A 24,212-nucleotide genomic window follows, 5' to 3' on the forward strand; every position below is an offset into this window, starting at 1 on the left:
GTGGCACTCACCATCAGAGGCTGCGATGCTGGTGTCTCTAAAATAACCGCTGTATTTACAATTTTTTTTGTAGAAACTGTGTTGGCAGCTCGATATGTATCAGAATAGTCTGTTCCATTTTAAACGTGTGTGTTAAAAAGAATTAGCATTGTTATTCTTTTGTAACTTATCCTAAATTATTTAAGGGCTAAAAGAGATTAACTGGCTCGGAGGTTCGGAGTTTTTGTATCTGTACCGGCAGAACACAAGATTATGTGAGGATCCGTGGTGTACTGTACGGAAAAGGTTTATTGATGAACTCAACTAGATAAATTATACAATAGCGTGTCTTTTGATCTCGGAGTGAACACAATGTTTCTTTCACGTGTTATTTTCGATTTATAATCCCATGCCTGTTTGATATACTAGGCTGTGAAATTAGCTCTGTGCCCAATGGCATACCCTCTCTAACAAAACAAGACACATGCCTCGGAATTGACAATGCACGTTTCCAGCCTGATTGGCTCATTTGGATTCCCCAAAACACTGACAGTTCCCGACGCCGTCTTTCTATGCAGTTCTGAGATAATCAATAACATCAATAACTTCTACTCCTAAAACGAAGGCGGCGTTCCATTGGACGGGCTCGGTGTCTGTCAGGAGAGCTGCCCCGCCCACCCGCTCTTTTCCCACCCACTTTGCCCTGCCCCCTTCTCCCTATTGGCGAACCGTTCTGCCCGTCATTGCACTTCTGTCCAATCCGCGGCGAGGGGGCCGAGCATTTCGCCTAGTACACTCTCGCACTAAGCAGCACTGTAGGCTCGGACCGACCCCGTGCGCGCTGTGGAGAAGAGTAACGGCGAACGAAAGGAAAGCGACTGTACCGGGAGGAGGCTGTGGTGTTTTTTTTTTATTTCTTCTCCCAGCCGACAGAAATAATAACGATTTTTTTTTTTACCGGGAAGGGCCTGTTGCCACAATCGAGTAGAACCGTGGGGGGGGGGAAGCGAGGGACCTGACCAGCAAGTTTTTGTTTTTTATTTTTTTTTTCCGGGGGAGGGGGGGGACTTTAAAAAGGAAAGAAAAAACCCCAAAAAGAAAAAAAAGAGAGAGAAAGGATTGTGTGTTGGGCTTGTGTTGTGTATCATCTCGGTTCAAAGATGATGGTGGGGGAGATCGAAGTGAAGGAGAGACCGAGGCCGAGTCCTGACTATCTGATGCAGCTACTCAACGAGAAGAAGCTGATGGCGAGTTTGCCCAATCTCTGCGGCATCTTCACGCACCTAGAGAGGCTCCTCGACGAAGGTAAAAACAACGATAACAACTACAACAACAACGGCGGCGGCGGCGGTGGTGGTGGTGGTGGGGAAACCCGTGATAAAATGAAGGTGGCTGTAGGGGGAGGCGGGGTGAGAGGGACGAGGCGGCCGGGGGATGTGGCACGCCGCGCTGGGCAGGGCAGGACTGGCCGCACCGGGGATGTGGGGGGTGCGGCGCCCAGGCAACTCACCCCCGTCCCCCAACTTCGCCAAGTCCGGTCCGGTCCGCCCCGGGGGGTGTCCCAGCCCGGACCAGGGCTGCTCAGCCCGCTCCGGTCTCTCCTGCCCTCACGGCTCAGCTCGAGTGAGGGGAAGGGGGAGCGGAGAGAGGGCGCACAAGACAAACAACAACAAAAAAAAGTTTTGGAGAAGTGCTCTGTCGCAAGCCCCCCGGCTCGCACGCTACAGACCGCGCTGCTGTTGTGGTCTTGGGGCTCTCCGCCATGCTTGTGCTCGGTTTCGGTCCAGTTTTCTCCGTAGGGAGAGATCAGATCTCTGGCTTTTTTGTTTTCTGGAGATGGTGGTGGTGGGGGGGGAGTTGGATCCCTTTTGCTCTTCGTTTTAAAAGTAACTCCTGTAGTGAACCCGGGTTGGGTTGTCCCGAGCTGGAGTCATAACTTATTAAAAAGAAAACACCCATGTTTCTGTAAACATCATACAATAACGTCAATATTTACCACTGGTGTTTACGTTGTTAACGATGATAAACACGGAAAAAAGATACAGTAAATGGAAGCGGAAATGCCTTCAGAATGACTTATTGAGTCTAAACCACGCTGTTCCGATTGGCTCTACGACAAAAGTTTGAGACCATCCCGGGTTTGGGGCAGCCTCTCAGCCTTAACTTTTCCTCTCGATTTGAAACCGATTGGTTTTGGTTTTCCGCGGTTTGAATACCTCCACTCTCGAAATAGGCCTGTTGCGCATCGGAAATAGCAACGAGTTTTTTAAAAAAAAAATGAATTGGCAGGCTGCGATCATTTCTGAGTTTACGCGAAGGTCCCTGCTGTGGTGTGTGTGTGGGGAAGAGGGGGGTTGTCTAATAATCCTGGTATTCACAGACGTTGCGGATTTTCGTTAAACCCGTCGGGTCGAAGTTGGAGTTCGAGGGGGGATAAGGTTTATGTAATTTGGTGAAATATGTGACGCTAGAGAGCGCCACTTTGCCCACGTTTTTCGGAGAAACTGCAGACGACGGGAGTTGAGGACGGATTTTTAGATCCGATGGGATTGTATTGTACTCTTCCTCCCTGTATAAAAAAAAACGTCCGTGGTTGTTAAGGCGGATAAATTAATGCTGCAAGTCTCATTATACGTTCTAAGATCGAAGGGAAGATATGCGATTAAAAATTGAACCGTGACACTGTCAAGCTATAATTTTAGCAAGAGAGCTGACATCCACACCGAACTGACAGTTTCTTCAGCTGTTCTCAGTCCTGCTTACTGTAAGATGTTTTTTTTTTAGTTGCTTGTCCAGGTTCAGTAAATTCTGGAAGGCAACATTCTTGCGTAAATACAGAGCCGTACCTCCTCTGGGATCATTGCGCGTACCTTTCTAAATACCGTTGTCTTGTGTGGCACATCTGACTCGTGAGAGAAAAAAATAGAAGCAGAAAGTTTTTCACTAGCTGAACAAGTTTTTCGAGAAGTGAGGTGGCATTTCTGACATGTTTCTTAAAACGTCGTAGATTCTTTGTGGCCGGCTTGGGTTTCAGTGACGCACTTGGACTTCTCTGTATCTGTGCACAGATGACAGGATTTTGCCTCTAACACACAGCACCTATCACCACCTTGTGCTTGTTCAGGTTACAGTTTCAGGCATCTCCGTTCTCGTTCCATCTTTTTGCCCATTCCGTGAACATTTGCCACGATCATTTCGGTGGATTGGGAGCAGTTTGTAATGACCTCATGCGTTGAGAATGGCCTTTCTGTCAGCGATGGGCCAGCTGCTCTCTCTCTTCTCCCTGCCCAGAGCCTGAGATAGTCATTCTTTTGCGTTATGTTGGGCCCTTGGATAGCTTAAGTTTGCCAGGACATCTTCTTAGATTTTCTCTTGTCCTTTAGGCATTTCTTGAAATGAGTTTTAAGAGGAGGGATTCACCACTTAATGCTTCCCCACAACATTAAAAGGAGCTTTTTTTTGCAAGGCTTAGACAGACTTGGCGTCCCATCCAGGGGTGGGATGAGCATCACGGTTTCTCTAGTCCATGTAATGCTGCAGAGACCAGAATCTGGGACGAGCTCTGGTCCGATAAGCTCACAGGGCTCTGGTATGGACGTCACCCTTTTAGCCAGACTTGCCATTTCAACAGTGTGCCCCTTCAGACCCTTCAGCCCTGTGCACAGAGCCCCCTTTTCCTCCAGAGAGAGGGACAGGATGTGAGGTCATTGGGGTGGGAACCTGCGTATCACAGGCTGCCTCTGTTTTCAGACTGTCTGAATTCTAGGCCTGGTCGTTACGCTTCACATTCGCACAAAGGGCGGAAACGTTGCTCGAGAGTTCGGCTGAGAGTTCGGGCACGAGATCCTGGAAAAAGTGTCAAGGAAGGCGCTTTCTTGGCTATCCGTGGGATTTTGCACACAATCACCCATTTCAAAGCTGTAGAGTTCTGTGGATGTGCTTGGTTTGTTGCTACTGAAGCACAATTCCTCTGGCCTGTTCTCTGCGTCCTTGTGTGGAGTGGCAGTCTAGACAGTTCATCTGTGCTCAGTTTGTATGCTTTTGTAAAATGGACAGGGGGGTTGCTTGCTTCCTCCTCTCAGTTTATACCACGCTGTGCTTCTTGTGCAGAGAAGCACAGCTCTTTTTGTGCTTCCAGCAGCGGATGTTATCCAGTGCTCTCCTTCCATGCAGTGGCAGTAAGGGATGGAAAAGTGATGTAGTGTTACAGTCACGACATCAAAAAAGTATGTTAATATTATAAGTCGGAGTGCCACAGGATTCATTTCCCTTTTATTAGATAAATGAAAAGACTGGCTTTTTTAAATCAAAAACAACAGTATAACCTCGTGATCTGAAGTAAAAGGAGAGTTGTTTTTTGCTGTGCTCCGGGCGTTGCTGCAAAACCACAGTCCCCACCCCAATGTGTCTGCTATTTAGCAAGGCTGCAGTGAAGGCTCCTGGAGTTCTTGCACAAGCACAGCGAGTCATGCTGCTATTCTGGTAGCAGAGAGATGCCACTGGAACAAAAGCAGCTGTCCACCGGTGTTCAGTGTCACCTTGACGAAGTGCGATCAGATCAGAACACGCTCTCTAAATAACAGGCACTGACAGGAGGGCTTTCTGGGCAGGATTTCTGCGTGGCCGCGCTTTGTTTGCCACCTGCCCAGGACTGCCCTGGCAGCTGTGCCCACATGTCTTCCCCGTTCCGTGAAACTTGTGCCGTCTCTGTGTGGCCGTTGCCACGGCAAAGTGTAATTGACACCTCCGCTCTCCCTCCTGGGCCCAAGCACTCCCCTCCCCACAGCAACTGCTGCGGGCCGGGCTCATGGCAGGAAGAGGGAGGTGGCTGGTCCCCCCCTCCATCGGCGAGGAGGGGGGGTAAAGCGGCCCAAGGTCAGCTCGTGGTGTGACTGGCCTTTTCCAGATTCCCTTGCCTTGCAGTTGTGCGCCTTTCAGAGGTGACACCAGCTGTTTTGTTTGAGGCACGAGGGATCGCCTTTCACTTTAAAGGAAGCACGCGGAGAGATCCAGTTAGCAGGGTTTAAGAGTGTGGCGGCAGACGGCCTTACTGCTTTGCGAGTTCCAGGACTTCAGTCCCTTGTAGGAATGTCTTTTATGTGCACTACTGGTTTGAAAACAGCTCGAGTTTTTCTCCGTGTTGTTGAAAAACGTGAATCCCAGGCTGTTAGTGACTTCACAAGGCTGGACTAGAGAAAAGAACTGACCAGCTGCTCCATACATACCATCACTGGGATACATGTGCATTCCCTTTACTGCTGTTGCTTTGTGTCTAATGCTTCTGCTACCTCAGGTCTGCTTTAAATCATCAAAGATCGGAGAATACAGAGAAGAAGCACAGAGAAAGAGTGATGTTAAAATGCCTTGAGATTCTCCACTGAGGCAGGGAATCTCATTTACAGACACAGTCAATATGTAGGAAGTGCTTTTCAAACAAGTGAGTAGGTAATAGCAGAAAAGAGCAAGCTGTAGCCCGACAGAGAGATACAACTGGTGTTGAAGTCTGTGCCTTTGTGTTGCATTTCGAAAGACTGCCATGAGAGGCCTGTGGTAAAACAGATTATGAAATAGTTCCTCTGTTGGCGAGTCTGGGCCCAGATGCTTGCTGTTCTGTGCTACGGTCTCAAGAGTTGAGTGCCCCCTGCTGAATATCTCTGATCTCCTTTGTTTTGAGGAAGGCATTAAAGTCCTTGGTTACTACAGCGCTGTCTTAGCTCTCCAGACAAGACAGAGGAGTAATTCTGTGTTGTAATTGTCCTCCAGAATGTGCTCTAAAGTTCCAGAACTCCTGTTCAGGCATGCAGTTGTAATTGAATGATGCTGTGCTATGAATACTGTCATAATGAAGTGCTGCTGAGGTGTGTTATTAACGAGTTTGAAGTGCTTTTTTTTTAAAGTAGACTAATCGTTTTGTATCATTACGTGCCAGAGTGTGTGTAACAGGAGCCTGATGATTTGCGTCACTCATATTTGGTCAATCGAGGCTTTCTTCCCAAAACAAGAGTTGCTTTATAGGCGTAGATCCCCAGTGAGGTTCTTTTTGTGAGTCTCTGTTGTATTCAGTTATCTCTGCCACACTTAATTTCCTATAGAGGTCACGGTTTCTGAGTATTGCAGCAGGCCGAACTCATAACCCTTGCCACACAATCAATGTTTATCTAACAAGATTGAGTGTGGAGGATCGTGAAGGAATTACCAGCAGCTTTGAAATATTCCCGGTGGTTGGTAATAATTCAATTCCATCCCCCCACACAGCATTTAGTGCTTGAAATTAAAATGACACCACTAAGCTGGAAGGAGAACTGCCTGATGATTATGAAACGCAATTATGAGTTCAGTGTCTCTTTTTTAAAAATGCGACTTGGCATGTGCCACTGGGAGGCACAGAGTTATGGATTGGGCCTTGCTCAGCTCTGTTGCTGGGTCATGTTATAAATGGGAGTTGTGAAAAAATTGACGCGTTTCAGCAGCGGGTCCTAGCCAGAAGCCTGATAGTTGATAGCTGTGCTGTCTGATTTCTGCATGTAATGTGTTCATGAGCACGATGGCATCTGGCATTCGTCCTAGTTGGGCCTGACAGTCAGGTAAAGCTGTGCAGTGCTTGTCCCCTTTTATCTCAGCCTCTTCTGAAGGCAGACAGCGACAGGCCTTTTATCGGAACAGTCCTGATAGAGCATAGAGCAAGAAAATAACAACCCTTTACCCTTTTCTCTTGGTTTCAAGATACAGCATTTTGTTTAAATTTGTGCTTGTGTCTATCTAGAAATGAATCTCTTTGTTTTTTTTTTAACCACTTCAGGCAGACCTGAAAAATATTCACAGTTTCAGATTGATATTTTTTTAGGCTAGGAGTTATGTACTTGTGAAATGACGTTTCCTTTCACTGTGGTCTATAGGGTGATTGGTGGAGTGCATCTCTCTTGTTAGGAAAAACTCACAAAAGTGTGGCATCGAATGTGGTGACAGGATAGATCTCCTGTCACCTGGTGCTGGAACTCTGTTGAAGTTGTAGAAAAGGGCTTCTTGACTTGGATGCAAGAAACTGTTCTAACAAAGGAAGTAACGCCCAGCTAGAGACAGGAAAGCTATTGAATATTTGTTTTTCTGGAAGTGAATCATGTAACTACAATTTCAAAAATGCCATAGGAGTGTGCACAAATTTGAAAGCCAGTGTTTAGTTTTGTATTTCAGATACAGCTGTCATTTAGTTTTTCCTTTTCGGTGGGCTGCTGTTTTTTTTCTTTCACTCCCGAAAGCGCATTCTTCAGGAAGGCAAAAGAGGCCTCTCCCTGTGCATTCTTCAGCTTCCTGAAATACCTCCTGAGGCACAGTGGCGCAAGAGCGCTGCTTGTTTTGCATTTAGTCTCTGTAGTTCGGAGTTGAGTGTAAGGAATTTGATGCGGCACTACTAAAGTAAATTGAGTCAAGCCATTTTTTTTCTTTATCACGGTTATCTCCAGAGACGTATTTCCTCATCTTGCATTGCTCAATATTTATCCGTATAATACTATATTAACTATTGCATTTCTGTTCTCATGAGAGGGACTTTGCTGGTTGTGGTGTGCTGTAAATATGGGGCTTCGGAAATGTGTACTTTAGTATTGTTGAGTCTTATCATATGAAATTTAGATTTTAATCAATGGGCTAGTACAGTAACATTAAATGACGTTTTTTATTCTTATTGGTTATTGTAACTTATTTTATTTATCACATGAGGCTTAAATGGTGTAAATCTGTATTCATGCAATTTTGAAAGAAAAGCATTACCTTTAATCCAGTTGGACTAGACCAGATTCTGTCTGCCCAGCAATGTATACTTCTCCGCATGTCAATCTCGTGGTCTCAGGTTTGCAGGAGCCTCCTGTATTTTGCTAGTGTCAACATAACATTCACCAGCAGAATGTACCAAGTATCTTATCAAAAGAATTCCAGGAGACAATTGCGAAGCCCACTCTTGACCTCTCTCTGTTGCTACATTTTGACGAGCATGAATTCAGGTTCTTTTTTTAGCCTGAATTGTTTTTGTCATAATCGGTTATGCTACTTTTCCCTCAACATTGCTTCTTAATTTGGTTCCAGTTTTAGTAAATACAGATTCTTTTTTTTAGATGAATGATTTGCAGTTTATTCCATAATGAGTCTCAAGACCAGGACTGCGCAGCTGTGTATAGGAAGACGCTCATCTCTGAATACATTAAAGGAAGAGCTCCAGTAAGATTTTATAATATTTCAGTGCCACTCGTGTCAGTGGGGATAATTCAATGACAGTATTGCAACCTCTAGATTTCTAGATTATAAAGCTGTAAACATTTTGCATTGCCTAGAAAAGAGAGTAGTATTGACGCTGACTTGTGCAACATGAAAAATACATAATTACATCATTAGACCCCAGTGAAAATTCAACTCTTTACGGGGCTTTGCTAAACAGTAACTTAAAATGTTAATTTTTTACATATTGAGTAGCTCTCGCCCGTGAAAGCTTTCATTGATCAGTTTGCATCCCTGCTACTCCTGATGATATTCTGTGTTATAAATCATCTATGAATAATTTACCTGGCCCTAGCAGCTTGTGTCGTTCCTATTATACGATGGCATGTGTTTCACAGGAGCAAGCGTGCATTAACCTTCGACTAGAAATAAGACCAAGCCATTTCTTTTTCAGTGCTTCCTCATCAAATATGGAGAAAAGTTTTGCGTTCTCTTTAAGGATAGAAACTTCAGCATTTGTCTTCCTACAGTTTGTGGCGGTTTTGCATCACTGCACTGTTTTTTCAAGATGGTACAGTATTTTGTAACCTCCTGGGGAAGGTTTGTAGCCTATTTTAACAAACATCTCTAACGGACATGAACGGTCGGATTACCAATAGCATGTCAGAGCTAAATAATACCAATACAGTAAGTGTGCAGAGATCAGAACAAATAAACAAGTTGCATTGCGCCTTGAAGTGCAGTCTCCATGTACTATTAGTGTTTGACTTGCTAGCCTTTTTTTTTTTACTCCATAGCTTGCTTTCTGTCGCTGCCTTAAAAATCACATAATGAGAGAATGAAGTAACTGGAAGTCCCGGTGGGGCATGGGATGATTAGACTACTGATGCTGCCAGAGTGGTGAATTTCAAGACCTAGGATTCACGTTTTGAGGCAGTGAGTACTCACAGGCTGCTGATCCACCAGTAAATGGAAACGCGCATCATTAGGCACAGGGCACTTAAAGGGCGGTTTTACCCTGTGGTGGGATTTTTAAAAATCTGGGAACAGTTGCCGCCATAGCTCTGTGTAACCCTTTACTTGAGACTGAACGGAGTGTATTTCCAAAGAGGCTAGATGCCACTTGAAAATGTGACTCATTGCGTAGTGGACCTATTCAGATCTGAAGGTGTTTGTTCCAGGTTTTCATTGAAAAGCAGTGAGGCTTATGGTAGAAACGTGTGCTAAAGGCTGAGCGATCCTAGTTTTGCTTTCTGTTTGGTTCAGGCATTAAGAGTATTTTTTACTACTTGGGATCTTGCACTCCCTGCAGTTTTTTTACTGAAAGGTTGGAAGATTCCAAAATCCTCCAGTTTTTCTTGGGACAAATGAACACTTAACTGCTCAGTCAGCTGTGTCCAACAAGTGGTCGCGAATGCTGGGTGTGATTCTGGGGTGAGGGGACCTTCTGTGTGGAGGTTGCACAACCCTCTCGCCTCCCAGAGACTGGCTGGCTAGGTTGATTGCCTGGCTGGGGTGTGATCCCACCTTGTGCTTTTAGGATGGGCTCATGGTTGAAGCAGCTCTCAACCAGGAATAAGCTCCCTCTGATAGTGATGAGCTTATATGACTAACAGTCTGTTACAAGTTCTTCATTTGTTATTCTGGAGTGAATAAGCACACTAAATAATACCAAATATAGTAAGTGTGCAGAGATGAGGACAAATAAAGATTTGTTTATTACACCTGGGTCCTTTTTATTGAGTACACTTGTAAGCCTGTAGTAAATGGAAATGGGCAAAGCACAAGTAGTAAGATCCTGTAGTATATAGTACAGTCTGCCAAAGGGGATTTTTTTTTAATTCTCCGATTGAGGAGCCATACACCTGACCTCAAATCTGTGAAAGTGATGCGAATTCTGTTCTCAGCACTTTATTTTCCACAAGCAGGCACTTTTCTCTGGAGGTTGCCCCCATGTATCTGCTGCTTCTCCGTTTCTAGCCCTCTCGGCCGCTTGAATCGGTTTACCTCTGTGCGTGGCATGGCGGGAGAGGGGCAAGAAGCTAATGCAGCGTCCGTTTTAAATTCTCAGTCCACTTTGTTCTTGTCAAAAACTGTATTAGCTAATGGTGTGCCCTCTGTTATTCAGCCAGGCACTGGAGTCAGATGTGTTTGCTGAATAAGCTGTGAACAGTGTCCCGGAAAGGTTTCTGAACTGGAGGACACCAGATGCAGCTGGTTTCCTGTATCTGTTGTACTGTGTTGGCCTCTTCCTTTATTTTATTTTTTTGAGAGGTGGCAGATGCTGAAAAAAAGCTGACATGTGGTCTGGCAGGTTTGACTACTTGTTTTTCCCCTTACTATTTGTTTATTAAATGTTTCACTTAATGGCAACTGTAATTCTTGTCTCTTAAATAGATAATGAAGGCTGTCTGATGTTTGTGACGAGTCAACTCTTTTAGTAGGATAGTTTACTAAATTTTTGCTAAATAGTTTACTAAATTGCAAATTCCAGTTTTTAAAAAGCTGGTAAAATACTGCTTTGCTAGAGTCACATGAAATGGCTAAACAAAAGTTAATAGGACAGTTTTTGAGGACTGTTTTATCAGTCTCTGGGGAGGGCAGAGGCAAAATAAACAAGAACTCAGATAAGAGAATTTTGGTGGAGGAACAGAAGTGTGTGATAATGTCTCCTCAGATAATATTCAAGAGAACAGTGGAGGAAAAAACATACGGTTTCAAACATCAGAACAAGGATACAGGACGTTTCTGTCTTTACTTGGTGGCTGTAGGCCGCCGAGTTCATTTCATTCACTAAAACAACAGTTGCAATAGAAGTCAGTCTGTTTTAGATGTAGTGGAAAATCACCTGTATTAAAGTGTGGAACCCCAGCCCTGGAGGACTGCTGCTCTGCTCATCCCTGCTTCAGAATGACGCTCTGGGGCTTAGACGGGTGATTGGCATATTTTGCCTCCCGAGGGCTGCCAGTGGGCTAATTTGACTGTCTGGGTTTAGTGACCAGTCAGTCTGTGGCCGTTGTAAAAAGTGCCTGTGGTCAGGGCTCTCACTCATTCTGAGCTACAGTCCAGAAGTTACCCCTCTCTTCCAGCAAAACTGCTCACACTAGCACTGCTGTCTGAGGTTGAGTCATAAAACGATTAACTAGTGCTTTCATTTCTGTGATGAGGTATAGCAGCCACTCTGACTACAAACTTTTTTGTGTTGAATTGGAAAAAGTAGGGTGAGAAAACTATAGTATCCTGCAATCCTTTGACAAAACATTACCCACTCTGTGTGTGGCTATGCTTGGATTGTCATTTTTGCAGCCGTGTCTGAAGTAAAACATACCAGACTTCCTCCCTGAAGGTTTACCTGCTGTAGACCTCTGTAGCAAAGAAATTGTCACGGTCTTGTGGTTATTTTTAGGTTTATTATTGTTTAATTGTGTCTTTGTCCTGCACCTTAGAAGTGTGAAAAACACATTGCCGCTTCTTAAGCGGTGTGAAGAATAGTGAGCTCATGTATACCATAACATCACTTTAGCCCTATACAAATTGCATTAGGAATTTCTTTTCGCATAACCTAGCTTGCTCACCATGAGAGCCCTCCCTGTTCTGTAATAGTTTCACGGTCTTTCGACAGTTGTAACTTTTCTTCAGTAAGTAAATCTTCTGAGTACCTAAAATGAACAAGGTGAGTGTTTGTACACTGGTACATACACTGAGGTTTATTTTATTCCAAAAAAAGCAACAGAATTTAAAAGCCGTTCAGCTTTATTTCAAATGCAGTAACGTGTTTGTACTGTGTGGATTTGGCGTTTCATTATTTTTAATGGTGAATGAAAACCTTTGTGTATTGTAAGGGTGTTATTTGTCAGTTTTAGCACCAGCAGTATAAAGGACTTCCCAGGGTGACACTCCTGTATCTGTCACTCATTCACCTGCTGAAGCAACACGAACGTCTGTTTTATTGCAGTGGGCTCTTTGTGTTCTGCAGGCTTGCCGTTTTGGGTTTTGTGAATATGAATGCAATTCAGAGAGAAGACAGCTTCCTACGGCGAACATGCATTAATGCAGGAGGTGGGACTGCAAAGTTCATCTGATGGTGGGGTTCGGGCTGATCGTGGGCTCAGCTTTTGAAGCAGATTTTTATGAGAGAGTCTGATGCTTTTGCAGGAACACTTGTCTGATGCCTTTTTTCCCAGGCCAGAGTAACAGTGGCATGCAAGTGCCCAGTCTGTGGCATTGGAATTATGGCCTCTGTGTGCATTAGCCTTCTGTGACAGTGACGCAGCTTCACTCTTGTGCCAGTATTAACAGAAGGCAGGCTTCTGGCACCTGTAAGTTAGAAGTGATTATTTTCTTTTTAAAAGAACACAATTGATAGGTTTCTGTTTGTATGGGTGTCAATATTTCTGAAACAATACTGCTCAATGTACAAGTGGTGATCCAGTTCAAATCTGGGATGTGTGGAATGACTAAGCATTTTGAGATGTTAACCATGTTTTCTGATGTATTGAGAATTAAATAATTTCAAAAACGCTTCCATGGACTGATTGTATTGCTATAACACAGAACCTCACAACAGGTTAAAATGATGTGACTTATTATAAAGTCACATTTCATTAAAATATTTCTTTTTTGGTGGTAATGTTGGTTCTTAAATCAGCTTCTTCTTGATTATTCTTCAGCACAAAACAACTGCAGTTATTTGAGTGGCAGGGCAAGTGAACAGTGTGAAATAGATTCTCTTATGGCCCTTCATAAGGTTTTTTTACACAAATGTAGACGTATTTTAAGCTTTATCAAAGGTGCAGTAAAGTAGTCTTAGTGATTCAGAAATTGGCCCACTGCAGAAACCTCTTATCTCGTAATTGATACTGATAAGGTGTGCATCAGTGATTTCATACATCATGCAATGGTTTCTAAGATTAGATACAGAAGGGAGTTATTTCTTGAAGGCCTCTGTCACATGGCATGGACCTGTTTTAATAGATGTTTATTAACATTGTGACTTGGTAACTTGAGCAAGTCAAAATGACATTTCTCATGGGGCAATGTCAGCTTTTAGGCTGATGAATTCCATTAAAGAATGTTTTGGCATCTAGAGTTAGGAAATTGTAGACTTAATTTCTGTTAGAGATGACATTAAGAATTGATATGTGTGAGAACGGCTATGCAGAATGGAATATTTTTAGTGCCACAGAACCCTGCAGTCAATAACATTCTGTTTTGGGCTTACATACGAGCAGAGGCCAGTTGGTCCATCTAACTTGTTTGGTTGCTAACAGGAAGCTGATCCAAAGATCTCATTCTGGGAAGAGCACTAAAGAGCCCTGGTCTACCTCAAGGCTGACAGACCAGTAATATTGTTAATAGTTCCTATATACATAGCAAGCTAAGCATTATGAAGGTCATGTTCAGAATGAAACAGCTCTGCTTCATGTCGTACTATCTCTTAATGCTGTTTCCTCAGTTTAAAATGCAGGTTGAATTTGAGTTCGCATGTGTAAGCGATCCCCTTCAGCCCACAATAGTTTGGACACTTCCTTCCTTTGTTTGTGTTTTTTTTAAAGTGAGAAACGATACTGTATCTTAAAGATTGTCTTTAATCGTGCCTTTCAGAGGTTTTGACATTGGTGGTATGTATTTGGCAGAAACTGAACTAAATCAGTATTTTTCTTTCCATTCACATTCTGGCAATTAAAGCTTTTGTTCCCTTTGTTGCGGGGAATTAGGTGTTTTCAGGTAGTGACTTTGGACTTAATGACGGGGTGCTAATATTTCTGAGAGGCCACTGGGTGCTGTGTGTGTGGAAATGGGCCCAGCCTAGAGTGGGGATAGAAAGCTTGGCTTGAGTTATCTGCGCAGAGCACATGGAGTTGTCGGTTCCTTCCTTCCTTTTCTGACGGCTGGAGCCTTCCTGTCATTGTGTGTTTTGAATTTGAGAGCAGTCGTGTCCTTCCTGTGTGTTCTCACAGGCCTGCGAATAAAGATGAAAGAGCCGACTATTGAGATCGGTAACCGGAACTGCAAAATTCTTTAATGCAAACTTTATACTGTGGAATTCAATGTACATTTTGAAATGATACTGTATTTCCCCACGTGAAAACTGCTTTGAGAAGCTAGAATGAGTCTTTTTTTCATTTCTTTCTTTTCCTGCTTGTGAACAATAGCTTTATCTCCTGCCTCGTGTGACAGACTCAAGTCCAGTTACATGGCACTGGCTTAGCTTTGAGATTAAAGAGGCAATGGAAATGTTTTAAGACGTTCAGTTTCCCTTGGGTTTTGAGAGTGGAATTATTTCCAAATTACTCCAGGAACTTAATTGATTTCCATTTATGAACACCCCTGCTCCACTATTGCTTCACCAGCCCTACGAACAGTTTGGCCAGAGGGAGTGAAAGGAAATTGGGCTCAGCTGAATTCAAGAAAATCAGGAGCTTTAAACTACAGGATTGGAGATATGGGATCCAAGCAGCCAAGTCATGATGTGGATGCTGGGTCCCTGGGGCAGTCAAGAGAAGTCTTGCTGGAGTTCGTGGATCATTAAGTTGCTAAAAACCAGACGAGCTAGAGGGACTGAACAGCCTCTTCTCATCTGTAACTTTTCTTTTGTAGCTGCTTGTGCTTTGACATTGCAATCTTTGGGGACCCTCTTTTCCAGGCTTCGTCTGGACTCTCTTCCAGGACCTCTTGTCTTAAAAAGGCAGTGGATATCCTGTTGTTTTATTCCTTTGTATATGCAGTGTGTTTCTTTTAAAGGTTTCCCGTTTCCTTTTTGTGAAAATTGTGGTCCCTGCTTAAGGTATCCTCTGTGTGGGAAGTTGTGCAGACGTCTCATGAGGCATCCGGGGAAATAAACTGGGGGAAGAGGATCAGCGCCAGGTTCAGCACTCCAGGTTCTGGAGAGGTTTCATTGTTTGACACCGACCCCTCTTACTCCGAGTCGAGCTCAGAGTTATTCAAATTAGCTGGTTTTTCTGGCCTTGTTGCTCAGCACAGCAGTATGTTCATCAAAGCAGAAGCAGAAACAGAAATAGCAGAACTCATTCCAGTGGGCAAAGAGTAAATGGCACAGGGAAACCCAGGTGATATGAAGTAGGCAATGGTATCAACTCGCTCTTTTGTGCTTTGGGATGCACATTTTCAGAAGTGAGACTAAAAGACAAACTTTGCTGCTTCTTAACCTTTTTTTAAACATTCCTTCTATAATCATTGCATAGTTTCATCCCAGTGAATCCCAGTGCCCCTTGCATGTAGGCGGGATGCCCTATATCCAGTATTGAGGTGTGGCAGCCATTGTGCACCAGCAGCCCCACTACACAGCTGATCCGTGAAAAACTGCATTGCCAGCTGAGTAAAGGGGGAATGTTAGGTAGATGGTGCCACCTGTGAGTGGCAGTGATGATTTTTATACATAGCAGGCAGGTCTGTAGAGTGGGAGGGTTTGAATCGGTTAGAACAGATATTTCAGCCCACAGTGAGGGATCCTAAGAGGGCTCTGAGAGAGCAGGGTGGCTGAATACTTTCTTAGGGATGGCAAGAGGTGCAGACCTGCTCTGAGAACGTTTTGTGTCACACATGATTGTGAGCTGGCCGCAGAAGGAGTTGGACAAATAATAAGTTGCTTAAAATGGGTGCGTGGTGAACTAGTGACGAGGAGTCTGGTGATTGAAAAAGTTAACGGGCTCGTCAAGAGTCTGCTAGCATGCCTGACTCAGTTTTAGTCATGTCTGAATGACTGTTTTTTTAAATGAAAACATTACAGCTGCCTTTTCTTTTTCCCAGGGGTGGGGAGTGTATTATGGACTTATAATTTCACTGGGGGCGTCATTTCTTTCCTGCTCAAAGGTTTTCAAAGCATGTGTGCATCTGGCATATTATTTACTTAACTCTCCAGGCGCTTACTTTATTAAATTAATATGTAACTTCAATTTAACGGTATGAAACTGATGTTTGATTGAAAAATGTACGTGTTTGCAAGCGAAGAAGACCTGCTTCATTAAACTGAGCATGGATGTGCTCTGGATACAACACTAAGCAGAAAGCACTGCATTTAAAATGTGTAATTGAGGTTATAGGTATATGTTTATTATTTATATTCAGCTGTTCACTTTTCCTTATGAATGTTTTTCTAAGTATGAAATATGTATACCCCTTTTGTTTTTTTGTTTAATATAAAAAACAAGCAGAAAACAGAAGGCACAGTTATGCTGGTTATTTTAGAAAGTGTGTCTCAAGTAGGACCCAACTTAGATGCTAATTCAGAAGGCTGGCACATTTCACATTAGCATGTTTTTTTAGGGAAACTCAATTCTTCATTCAAATGTGATGCCTCTTTGTTGTTTTGTCTGATCGGTGTTTGAATTGCGTAGCCCAGGTTTGGCTGGAATAGTTAACTGTAATTGTATTCCACAGTGTGTAATATGCTATTTCATGTCACCAGTAGTTCAGGCGCAGAAACCAGTGTGCTTTGTCCATTACACTTAATGTGACACATGAGAGGCAATGACTGAATGCAGCAGGTAATACACAGATTCTAGCAAGCTGGGTTCTTACTGCAGTGTGCGGGTGTCCATTAAAGAATACAGTACAGGAGATTAAACGTTCATCTGAAGTTTGTCTAAACTCTTTCCGATTGGAATACTTGGCTTTTTAACATTTCAGTTTTCATCGTTGTCTCCATAAAACCTCCCCTCCCCACTGTGATTTTTTATAAACGGAAGTGATGGAGTCGCTTAATGTAGTGATGGAGTAGTTCAGCCTTTTATTCTCGGAACTGAAAGGAAAAGGTTGGAGCCCGAGGCGCTACTCCTGGAGTAATCTCGCTTTTCTCCCAGATCGCCGCCTTTTCAAATACCTTTTCCAATGCTCCCCTCTTTCAAATACCTTGCCAGCATCTTTGCTTTTCCTGGCTGGGGGATATTACCCAAAGAGAGCACATATTCAAAAGGTCTTGATTTTCAAAATACTTTTTTGTAGCGATTTCACTTTTGCAAGCTGGCTGGGGTTCCGATTTGGGCCGTGTGCATTAAAGGCACAGGAATTTGGTCTCTGTGCCACAGGTGATTCAAGTTGCCAATTTCCCTAAAGTTGAGGAGCAGCAAGCAAAAGGTAATATAGATGTATTGTAAAGCTATGGCAACTACTCCAGTAGGTGGAAGATTTCTGGTTTTGGAAAGGATTAGGAAGAACCAATGTGCCTCTGAATACAGTAGGGATAGAATTTAAACTTGTTGCTCCAAATATTTGTTATCCAACAAGGGTATCTGCTACACAGCTAGAGGGAGCGCTCCTTAAGATTTTCATGTTGGAGGGGGGCTGAAAAGCCCAGTTTAAAAAATACTTTCTTTAAGAATGTCTTCTATCTTCAGAAGCTGATTTGAGAAAGTGGGCACCCTTGGTAAAGGTAACAAAACCATTCCTGAAGAGCCACTGTCCAGTAGCTACTTAAGAACAAGAAGAGTGTTCAACTTATTGGGTAAATAAGGGCTCAGGTGGAAAGGAAACCAGAAGCTTTTTGGCCCTGGAGTGGACTTGTGCACCCCTATGGTTGTGGGTGTTTGGGTAAACCTCGCAACAGGTTTCCAGGCAGAAGAAATGTGTTTTTTATTTCGGCATGCTTTGTTTTTGTTGTAATTCTCTTGCCCTATGTTCTGTTTTCAACACTGTTGTCAGGATGTTTCACAATAACAGGAACTACCAACTAGACAATTTCTGGTCTTGCAGAAGAAATCCGTGAGGGCTGATGGCAAGATACACAAAAGATCAGGATTGTTTTTTAAATAGTCTACTGACGCCAGCTAAGTGGGTATGACAGACATTAACAGAGCTGTCATGTTTCTGAGTCTGCACTGTTGCCAACAAAGTCACATTAAGTCACATTGCAGTTGGCAGCTCTAAACCATAAAACATCTTTAACTTCAGAAGTGCTCAAATATTAATAAGGCAGCATTTGGCAGATGTTTTGGCTTCTGTTGTTGCAGGGTGCTGTTTAATGAAGTGAAATTATTAGCTTAGTATTTTTTTCCTCCCTCAGAAGTTGGCAATCAAGGAAGAAACTTTTCATTGGGGGTTTCATGCGGGTGTTGAAAGGTTCGAGGAAATTCAACTTGTGTAGCCTAAATATTTTTTTGTCTTTCAAGTCTTAAAAGACAAGCTTGCAGTTTTTTTTGGTTTAGTTGCATTTTACCTAAGGTGGTTGAAAACCCACACTCTTTATCCCCAAAACAGAATTGACAGTATTGTACTTACTCAGTGTTTGAATTTGCCTTAACATTATTGCCAAATTTTAGCCACTTGACCTTACCTTATCTGTAGCCACTACAGGCTGTAAAGTAATGGTGATATTCCATTGATTTAAAGTAGTTATTTTCTATCTCGATATTTACTCTACATGACTGCGACAAATTTACAGTGCTAGTCTTGAGTCAGAAGGACTAAGGGTGGGAGATCAGTACTTTAGGGCCATGCAGCTGGGTGCTTGGATAGTATTTTCAGTCCCTTCCCAGGAAAGGTTATCAGTACAGTTTGGGCTAATGCAAGAGTTCCCAATTCTAGTCCTAGGAGACCACATACCCGCTGGTTATCATTTCAGTTTAGCTTGAGGACACAATTGAAACCTTATGTGATCAAACAAGTTGCTCATTTTAGACTACATATAAAATACATGTAAAGTTTTATTTTCTATACAAAAGGTTGAGATTTTACTTATGAAATACAGTATCTCCCAACATGTTTAAGCATTGACAGTCAAACATTTTGATTTAAGTCCATTAAGTGTTCTGTTGTGTAACATCTTGACTTCAGTTGGTGAAACATCTGTAAATGTTGCAGCTTATACAAATGAATACCCCTTGCAGTTTAGAAAAATGTTGAAATCTACAGTCTGATTTTCAGGACGTTCTTTAAAAGCAAGTTGAGGGATATAGACGTTTCCTCAACGTTCCTCAACGGATATAGAAGTTCAAGATGAGCAACAATAAGGTATTGTCTCAAAGCAGCCCTGTCAAGTTGTACCCCTCCTGCGTCCTCATTATGGGTAAAGCTCTTGTAGTGTGCTCTGATCTCACTGTGCTAAGGCTTCTTGGTTTCTTTTTTTATGTGTAGGTTGACTTCTGAAATTAAACAGTGTCAGAATATTCTTTATAACTTTTACTTCATGTTGCATCAGAGTCTCCAGTGTATCTTGATGGCTGAACAGAAAGGCATTTGTTGAGAGAATTGGTTGGTTTGATGCCTTTGACTTACGAAAAGTCTGAGTGGCTGGGTGTGTACTTCTGTATCGTAACCCTTCACTCATTTCTCCATTTCATCTAGTATTTTAGTCTCAGCACAATTTTCTTTGCCTCCTTTTTCCTCTCTGTTCTCAATTCACTCTTTCTGTGCTTTCAGCCCTCCAGAGGAACGCGTGGAGGCTGCCTGATTGAAACAGTTTGATAGTCAGTTTTATTTAATGAATATCTAGGTAAAGATCTGTTGATGGATATGCGTTTGCAAGGATGAAGAAAATTCTTGTGCCCAGTGTCTGCCTAGTTATTGTTTTTGATGCTCTTCTTTTTAAATTAGTTTCAAATGACGTGAACCAGTGGGAGGTGCCCACCCTGCGGTCTGTGTGGTTCCTAAAGCCCTGGTATAGTGGCTGGGACACTTAACACAGTAGTGGGCGCTGTCTTTTGGATGAGACATTTTAAACCGAGGTCCTGATTCTCAGTGGTCATCCCCGCGTCCAGGTCAAATTTCTCCCCTTGGCCTCCCCTTGGCCTCCATATTTACTGTGGCCTCCATATTGTGCCCATGTGTCATTGGCTTGCTCTTGCCCTGTGATGGACTGGCGCCCTGTCCAGGGTGTACCCTGCCTTGCGCTCGTTGCTTGCCCGGTAGGCTCTGGCTTCCCGCGACACCGTATGGTATAAAGTGGGTTTGGCAAATGACATGACATGAGGTGGAAGCACCTCTCAGCTCCACTGAATAAAATGTGGGCTGTGGGTCCTGTTCAGTAGTAAAGCGAAGGATGGCCGTTGTGTGGAATCTGAGGGTAAGGGCGGTGTGGCAGGAAGTGAGCCAGCCTGTCAGGTGGGACCTCAAATGCTGGAAGAGGCCTCATGCCTGACTGGACCTGTTAGTAGTCTGGTGCTTGTATCGAGCAGTCTGGCTCAAGAAAGAGTCAGAGGTCTGGCTTCATCATGAAGTAACTCAGCTGAAGGGCGTCTCCTGTAGAAATGACATCATTGTTTTTGGGGTAAACACTAAAAAGAAAGCTAAATTGAGGTTCTAGCGGCACAGATTGCGGAAATCGGCACCTTGTGTAATATAAGACTCCTTTCACTGTAAATACTGCAAAATGTAGTTTAGCAATTTTAAAGTGAGGAAGAATGAGGTAGTAAACAACTCGACTATGAATGCTGCTGATTTCTGTAAGTGGTTGTATGGTGCCTTTGCATCAAAGGAGAAAAGGGTTGGACGTTCTTAGAAAACCCATAAGATTTCTTTTATTGCAGACGATAGTGTGGATCACAGTAGATGAAACCAGTAAAATATCTTGGACTAACCCCCTGCTGTGAGCCTCTGACAATTCGGAAAATCCACCTGACAACTTGTTAAATTTTTCATAAAGGTTGACTGATGTTCCATTTCCTGTACAGACACGTTTAACTGGTATTTCTGTATTATCTCAGAAGTGCATCCCTTCAAAGTAGAAGAACTTGTTCTTATTTGCGGTAAAGCCCCCATCAGGTTTTGCTCTGATTGATTTTAATCTGCGCTTTCCAACATGATAGGTGCATGTGGAGATAGTAAATGTGTTTTAATCATGTTTACTTACATCTCTCTAAAGTACATTCCAAGCGACTACTTCAGCTTCTCTTTAGCTGAAGGGAAAAGGCTCTAAAGGGATTGAAGACTAGTGAGATGGTATTCCTGTTTGCTTAGATCTGTTTAATCTCTGTATGATTCATAAACTCAGGTGGGGTGTATTACCAGCTAATTCCTTTAAAAGACCATTCAGTAGATGTCTTCTAGAAGAAATTAATGCCAGACTATAGCAGCAATTAACAAGTGGTTCTAAAGCTTAGGTTATAGTCTCGCTGCATGATGGCAGTGGAGCATAAACAGTAAAAACAGAGCCACGAACAACTGCCAGAGAATGTTTTTTTCAGGTACAATTTGCCACAAACCCCTTGCTGAACGTCCGGTTTTTGACCTGGAGAACATTTTTTGAGGTCATCTCCATTGTCCTTGGTCCTTGCTGATATAATGTGATTGTGTGACGTACACAAATACAGCAGGAGGTATAATGAGTCTTAAAGACACGGCATATAAGTTCTGCTTCCTCCTGTGAGTTACTGTGTTAAGCTTGGTGATTATGGCAGTAATGTTGACATCTTCAAACATGACTATTGTAATAGTAATGAAGGTGCTTCACTGTATTTATGTGGTGTTTTTTTTTTAAAAAGATCTCAAAGAGCAGTTCATGTGTAAAAGTGAATCCACTCCGTATTCTACTGAGGCATGGCAGCTATTCTGTGCCAGCAGCCCCAGTACAGAAATAACCAACTGGAGAAGTGAGATGTTAATCAACCAGTTAAGGGGGAACATTAGGTAGGCCAGATTATGATAGCCCCGGGTGGACTTTAGGTCTTCCATCCCAGTACAGACCAGGCCCAGCGTTGCTCATTAATTTAAGAGATGCAACAAGATCAGGCTGTAGAGTGGTAAAGCTAGTGCTTGTCAAAAGATGGTATTGCAGTGAGCGCTGGACTTTGAATGGTTAGATTGGGGCTTCAAGAGGTTTTTGTTTTGCAGAAAGACTTTGTGTACTAGATTGGTTACTATTTAATGCTTAACGTTTCCTTGCTGATTTGCACTACTAAATCTTTATTTTATTTTCAGTATGTACATTTACGGTGTTAGCATTTAGGCTGTCACAGATTAATGTGCTGATTGAACAAAATATAGTGTTGTACATAAATTAGAGGTTTACACTGGCTGTGGTTCACAGTATGATACTAGCAGGTTTGAGAGTGCTCTGGTATGCAACTATTGATTTGTGTTTTCCACCAGAGGTAATCAGTGAGGAGCTGTTTTGGTAGTGTGGTATGCTACTGTTAAGTATTAAAAGAACGATGTAAAAATGTTAGGCTTAGAGCAACTTAAGCGACAGATTTCTGACTCTGTGCAGGAAAAAGAATAATAATACAATGCACATACAGGGATTCACAGCGGAAATGAGGCTAACAACAAGAGCATCCCTTGAGGCTGGTCTCTTTGACACTGGCAAGAAGTTGTGGCTTGATGTTCTGTGTTGCCTGTCTTTCCCTGTGGTCTGTCTTGTTTAGATATAGAACTAATCATTGCTCTAGCACATGTGCTGCTGAGCTGTCTCTGCATGTATCACAGCAGCATATTGGATTACTCCTAGGGAAACATCAGATTAGACCCTAAACTCTAATCAGGATTTGTGCTCTCAAAAGAAGCCGAGATTATTTCTAAAAAAATGTTTTTACAAAATTCACCCAACAGCTCACTTTTACCACCTACTGATAATGGGCTTCAAAGTTATTTCCATCGCACTGACAAATGTACTAATGTTTCTATACAAGAAACCTGTCTTGCTTAAAAGATAGATCCCTAATAATGTTTTTGAATAATGTAGGTAGGGTTTTTTTTAGAGTAGACGTTGGTTTTGTGTGATGCTTGTGGTTGAGGTAATGGACGATACTCTCAAATTTCCAGATTAAACAAACTTGTTTAGATCTCACCAGGCTTCAGTGAATTTATATGCAACTACAGTTCTGAAATCTCCAACCTTGGAAAGAGTCTTGGATTTCACATTGAACGGGTATCTGGAAGAATGAAGTGGATGGAGAGCAGCAGCAAGAATGATAATATATCCTCTAAAGTAAACCGATGGGTTTGAGTAACAATGGGGATAATAAAGTGTTGTTATAAAATATCCTAATTTTGAAATGGCTATAGGAACGGTGTACGTTGTATGTCTAATTTGACTGGAGTGCTATTACCTGGAGTTATGTACACTGTTGAGGTTGAGTTAGGAAATGCGTTGGTAGCACTGTCAACCCATCCTCTGAGAAGCACAAAACAAGCTTTCAGCAAAGTGTGAGTTTGCTCTTCAATCACTGAAAGCTGTCATGGGACAGCTTATGCAGTTTTAGAAGTGTGTAATAAAGATCCTTTTTTGTCTAGTCATTAAAATATGTTTTTCCTTAAATCCTTTAGTAGTTTTATGTAGTGCTTGCAAATTCAGAAGGAAATTACTCGGGCCTTTCAGAGTTGATTTGCATATTGAAAAATGAAATTGGGCAGATATGGCACTGCTTACTTCTGTTTCCTCATCTGTTGGAGGCCCTTTTTCTGAGGCCAGCAGATCCGGTGTTCACTGGCTGCACCAGATGGCTGTTCTGTTCTTCTGGAAGTCCTCTCCTCCCGGAACGTCGCCACCGCAGTGCAGAGCCCGAGGCCTTCCTCTGATAGGACTTGGTATCCATCTGGGATCACGTGGAAACGCCTGATGCTCCCTTAAAGACTGGAAATGGATAAGAGTGGCTCTGAATACTGGCATGATCCGCGTGGCAGATTGAGGGACACTCCCCTTCTCCGATTTTATGAAAGTAAAAGTAAAACAATGCATTTAGGAAAAGAAGTCAGCTTTTAAAACTCTTTAAAATTAATTCTCTTAAAGGCTCCTCCTCTTCAACACCTCTGAAATCTTAAAACAAGACAAATGGGACCTACACCTTCCCTGAAAAAATAACCCTCACACTCAAGTGTAAGAAGAAGCAGTGTCAGATTTTAACACTACCATGTTGTACAATTGAGCACAACACTGGGGACCGAAGAGAGATTCAACTCCCACAGACAGTATCTGAGCATCTTCTTATACTGACATTGGAGTCTTTGCAGTGTCAAAGTTACATTTAAAGTTACATTTAACTCTTTGCAGTTTGGAGTAAGCCACCCCCTCTCCTGCCTTTTTTGTGTTACAAAATGATCTCTTATATCAATAACTTGGCAGCTGTTCCTGA

The 24,212-nt window shown here is 42.8% G+C and overlaps 1 protein-coding gene across 4 annotated transcripts in view; it reads left to right on the forward strand.

Moving 5' to 3' along the window:
* Positions 1-757: 757 nt before the first annotated feature.
* Positions 758-24,212, forward strand: part of qkia (QKI, KH domain containing, RNA binding a) — an 82,198-nt gene continuing 58,743 nt past the window's right edge. For all 4 annotated transcript variants that reach the window (XM_015348578.2, XM_015348581.2, XM_015348580.2 and 1 more), the window contains exon 1: positions 758-1,284. In XM_015348578.2, coding sequence (XP_015204064.1) covers positions 1,140-1,284 — 145 coding nt within the window. In that variant the 5' untranslated portion in view covers positions 758-1,139. The remainder of the gene's footprint in view (positions 1,285-24,212) is intronic.

The sequence above is a fragment of the Lepisosteus oculatus genome, chromosome 11 (assembly GCF_040954835.1).
Source record: "Lepisosteus oculatus isolate fLepOcu1 chromosome 11, fLepOcu1.hap2, whole genome shotgun sequence".
Taxonomy (NCBI): Eukaryota; Metazoa; Chordata; class Actinopteri; order Semionotiformes; family Lepisosteidae; genus Lepisosteus; species Lepisosteus oculatus.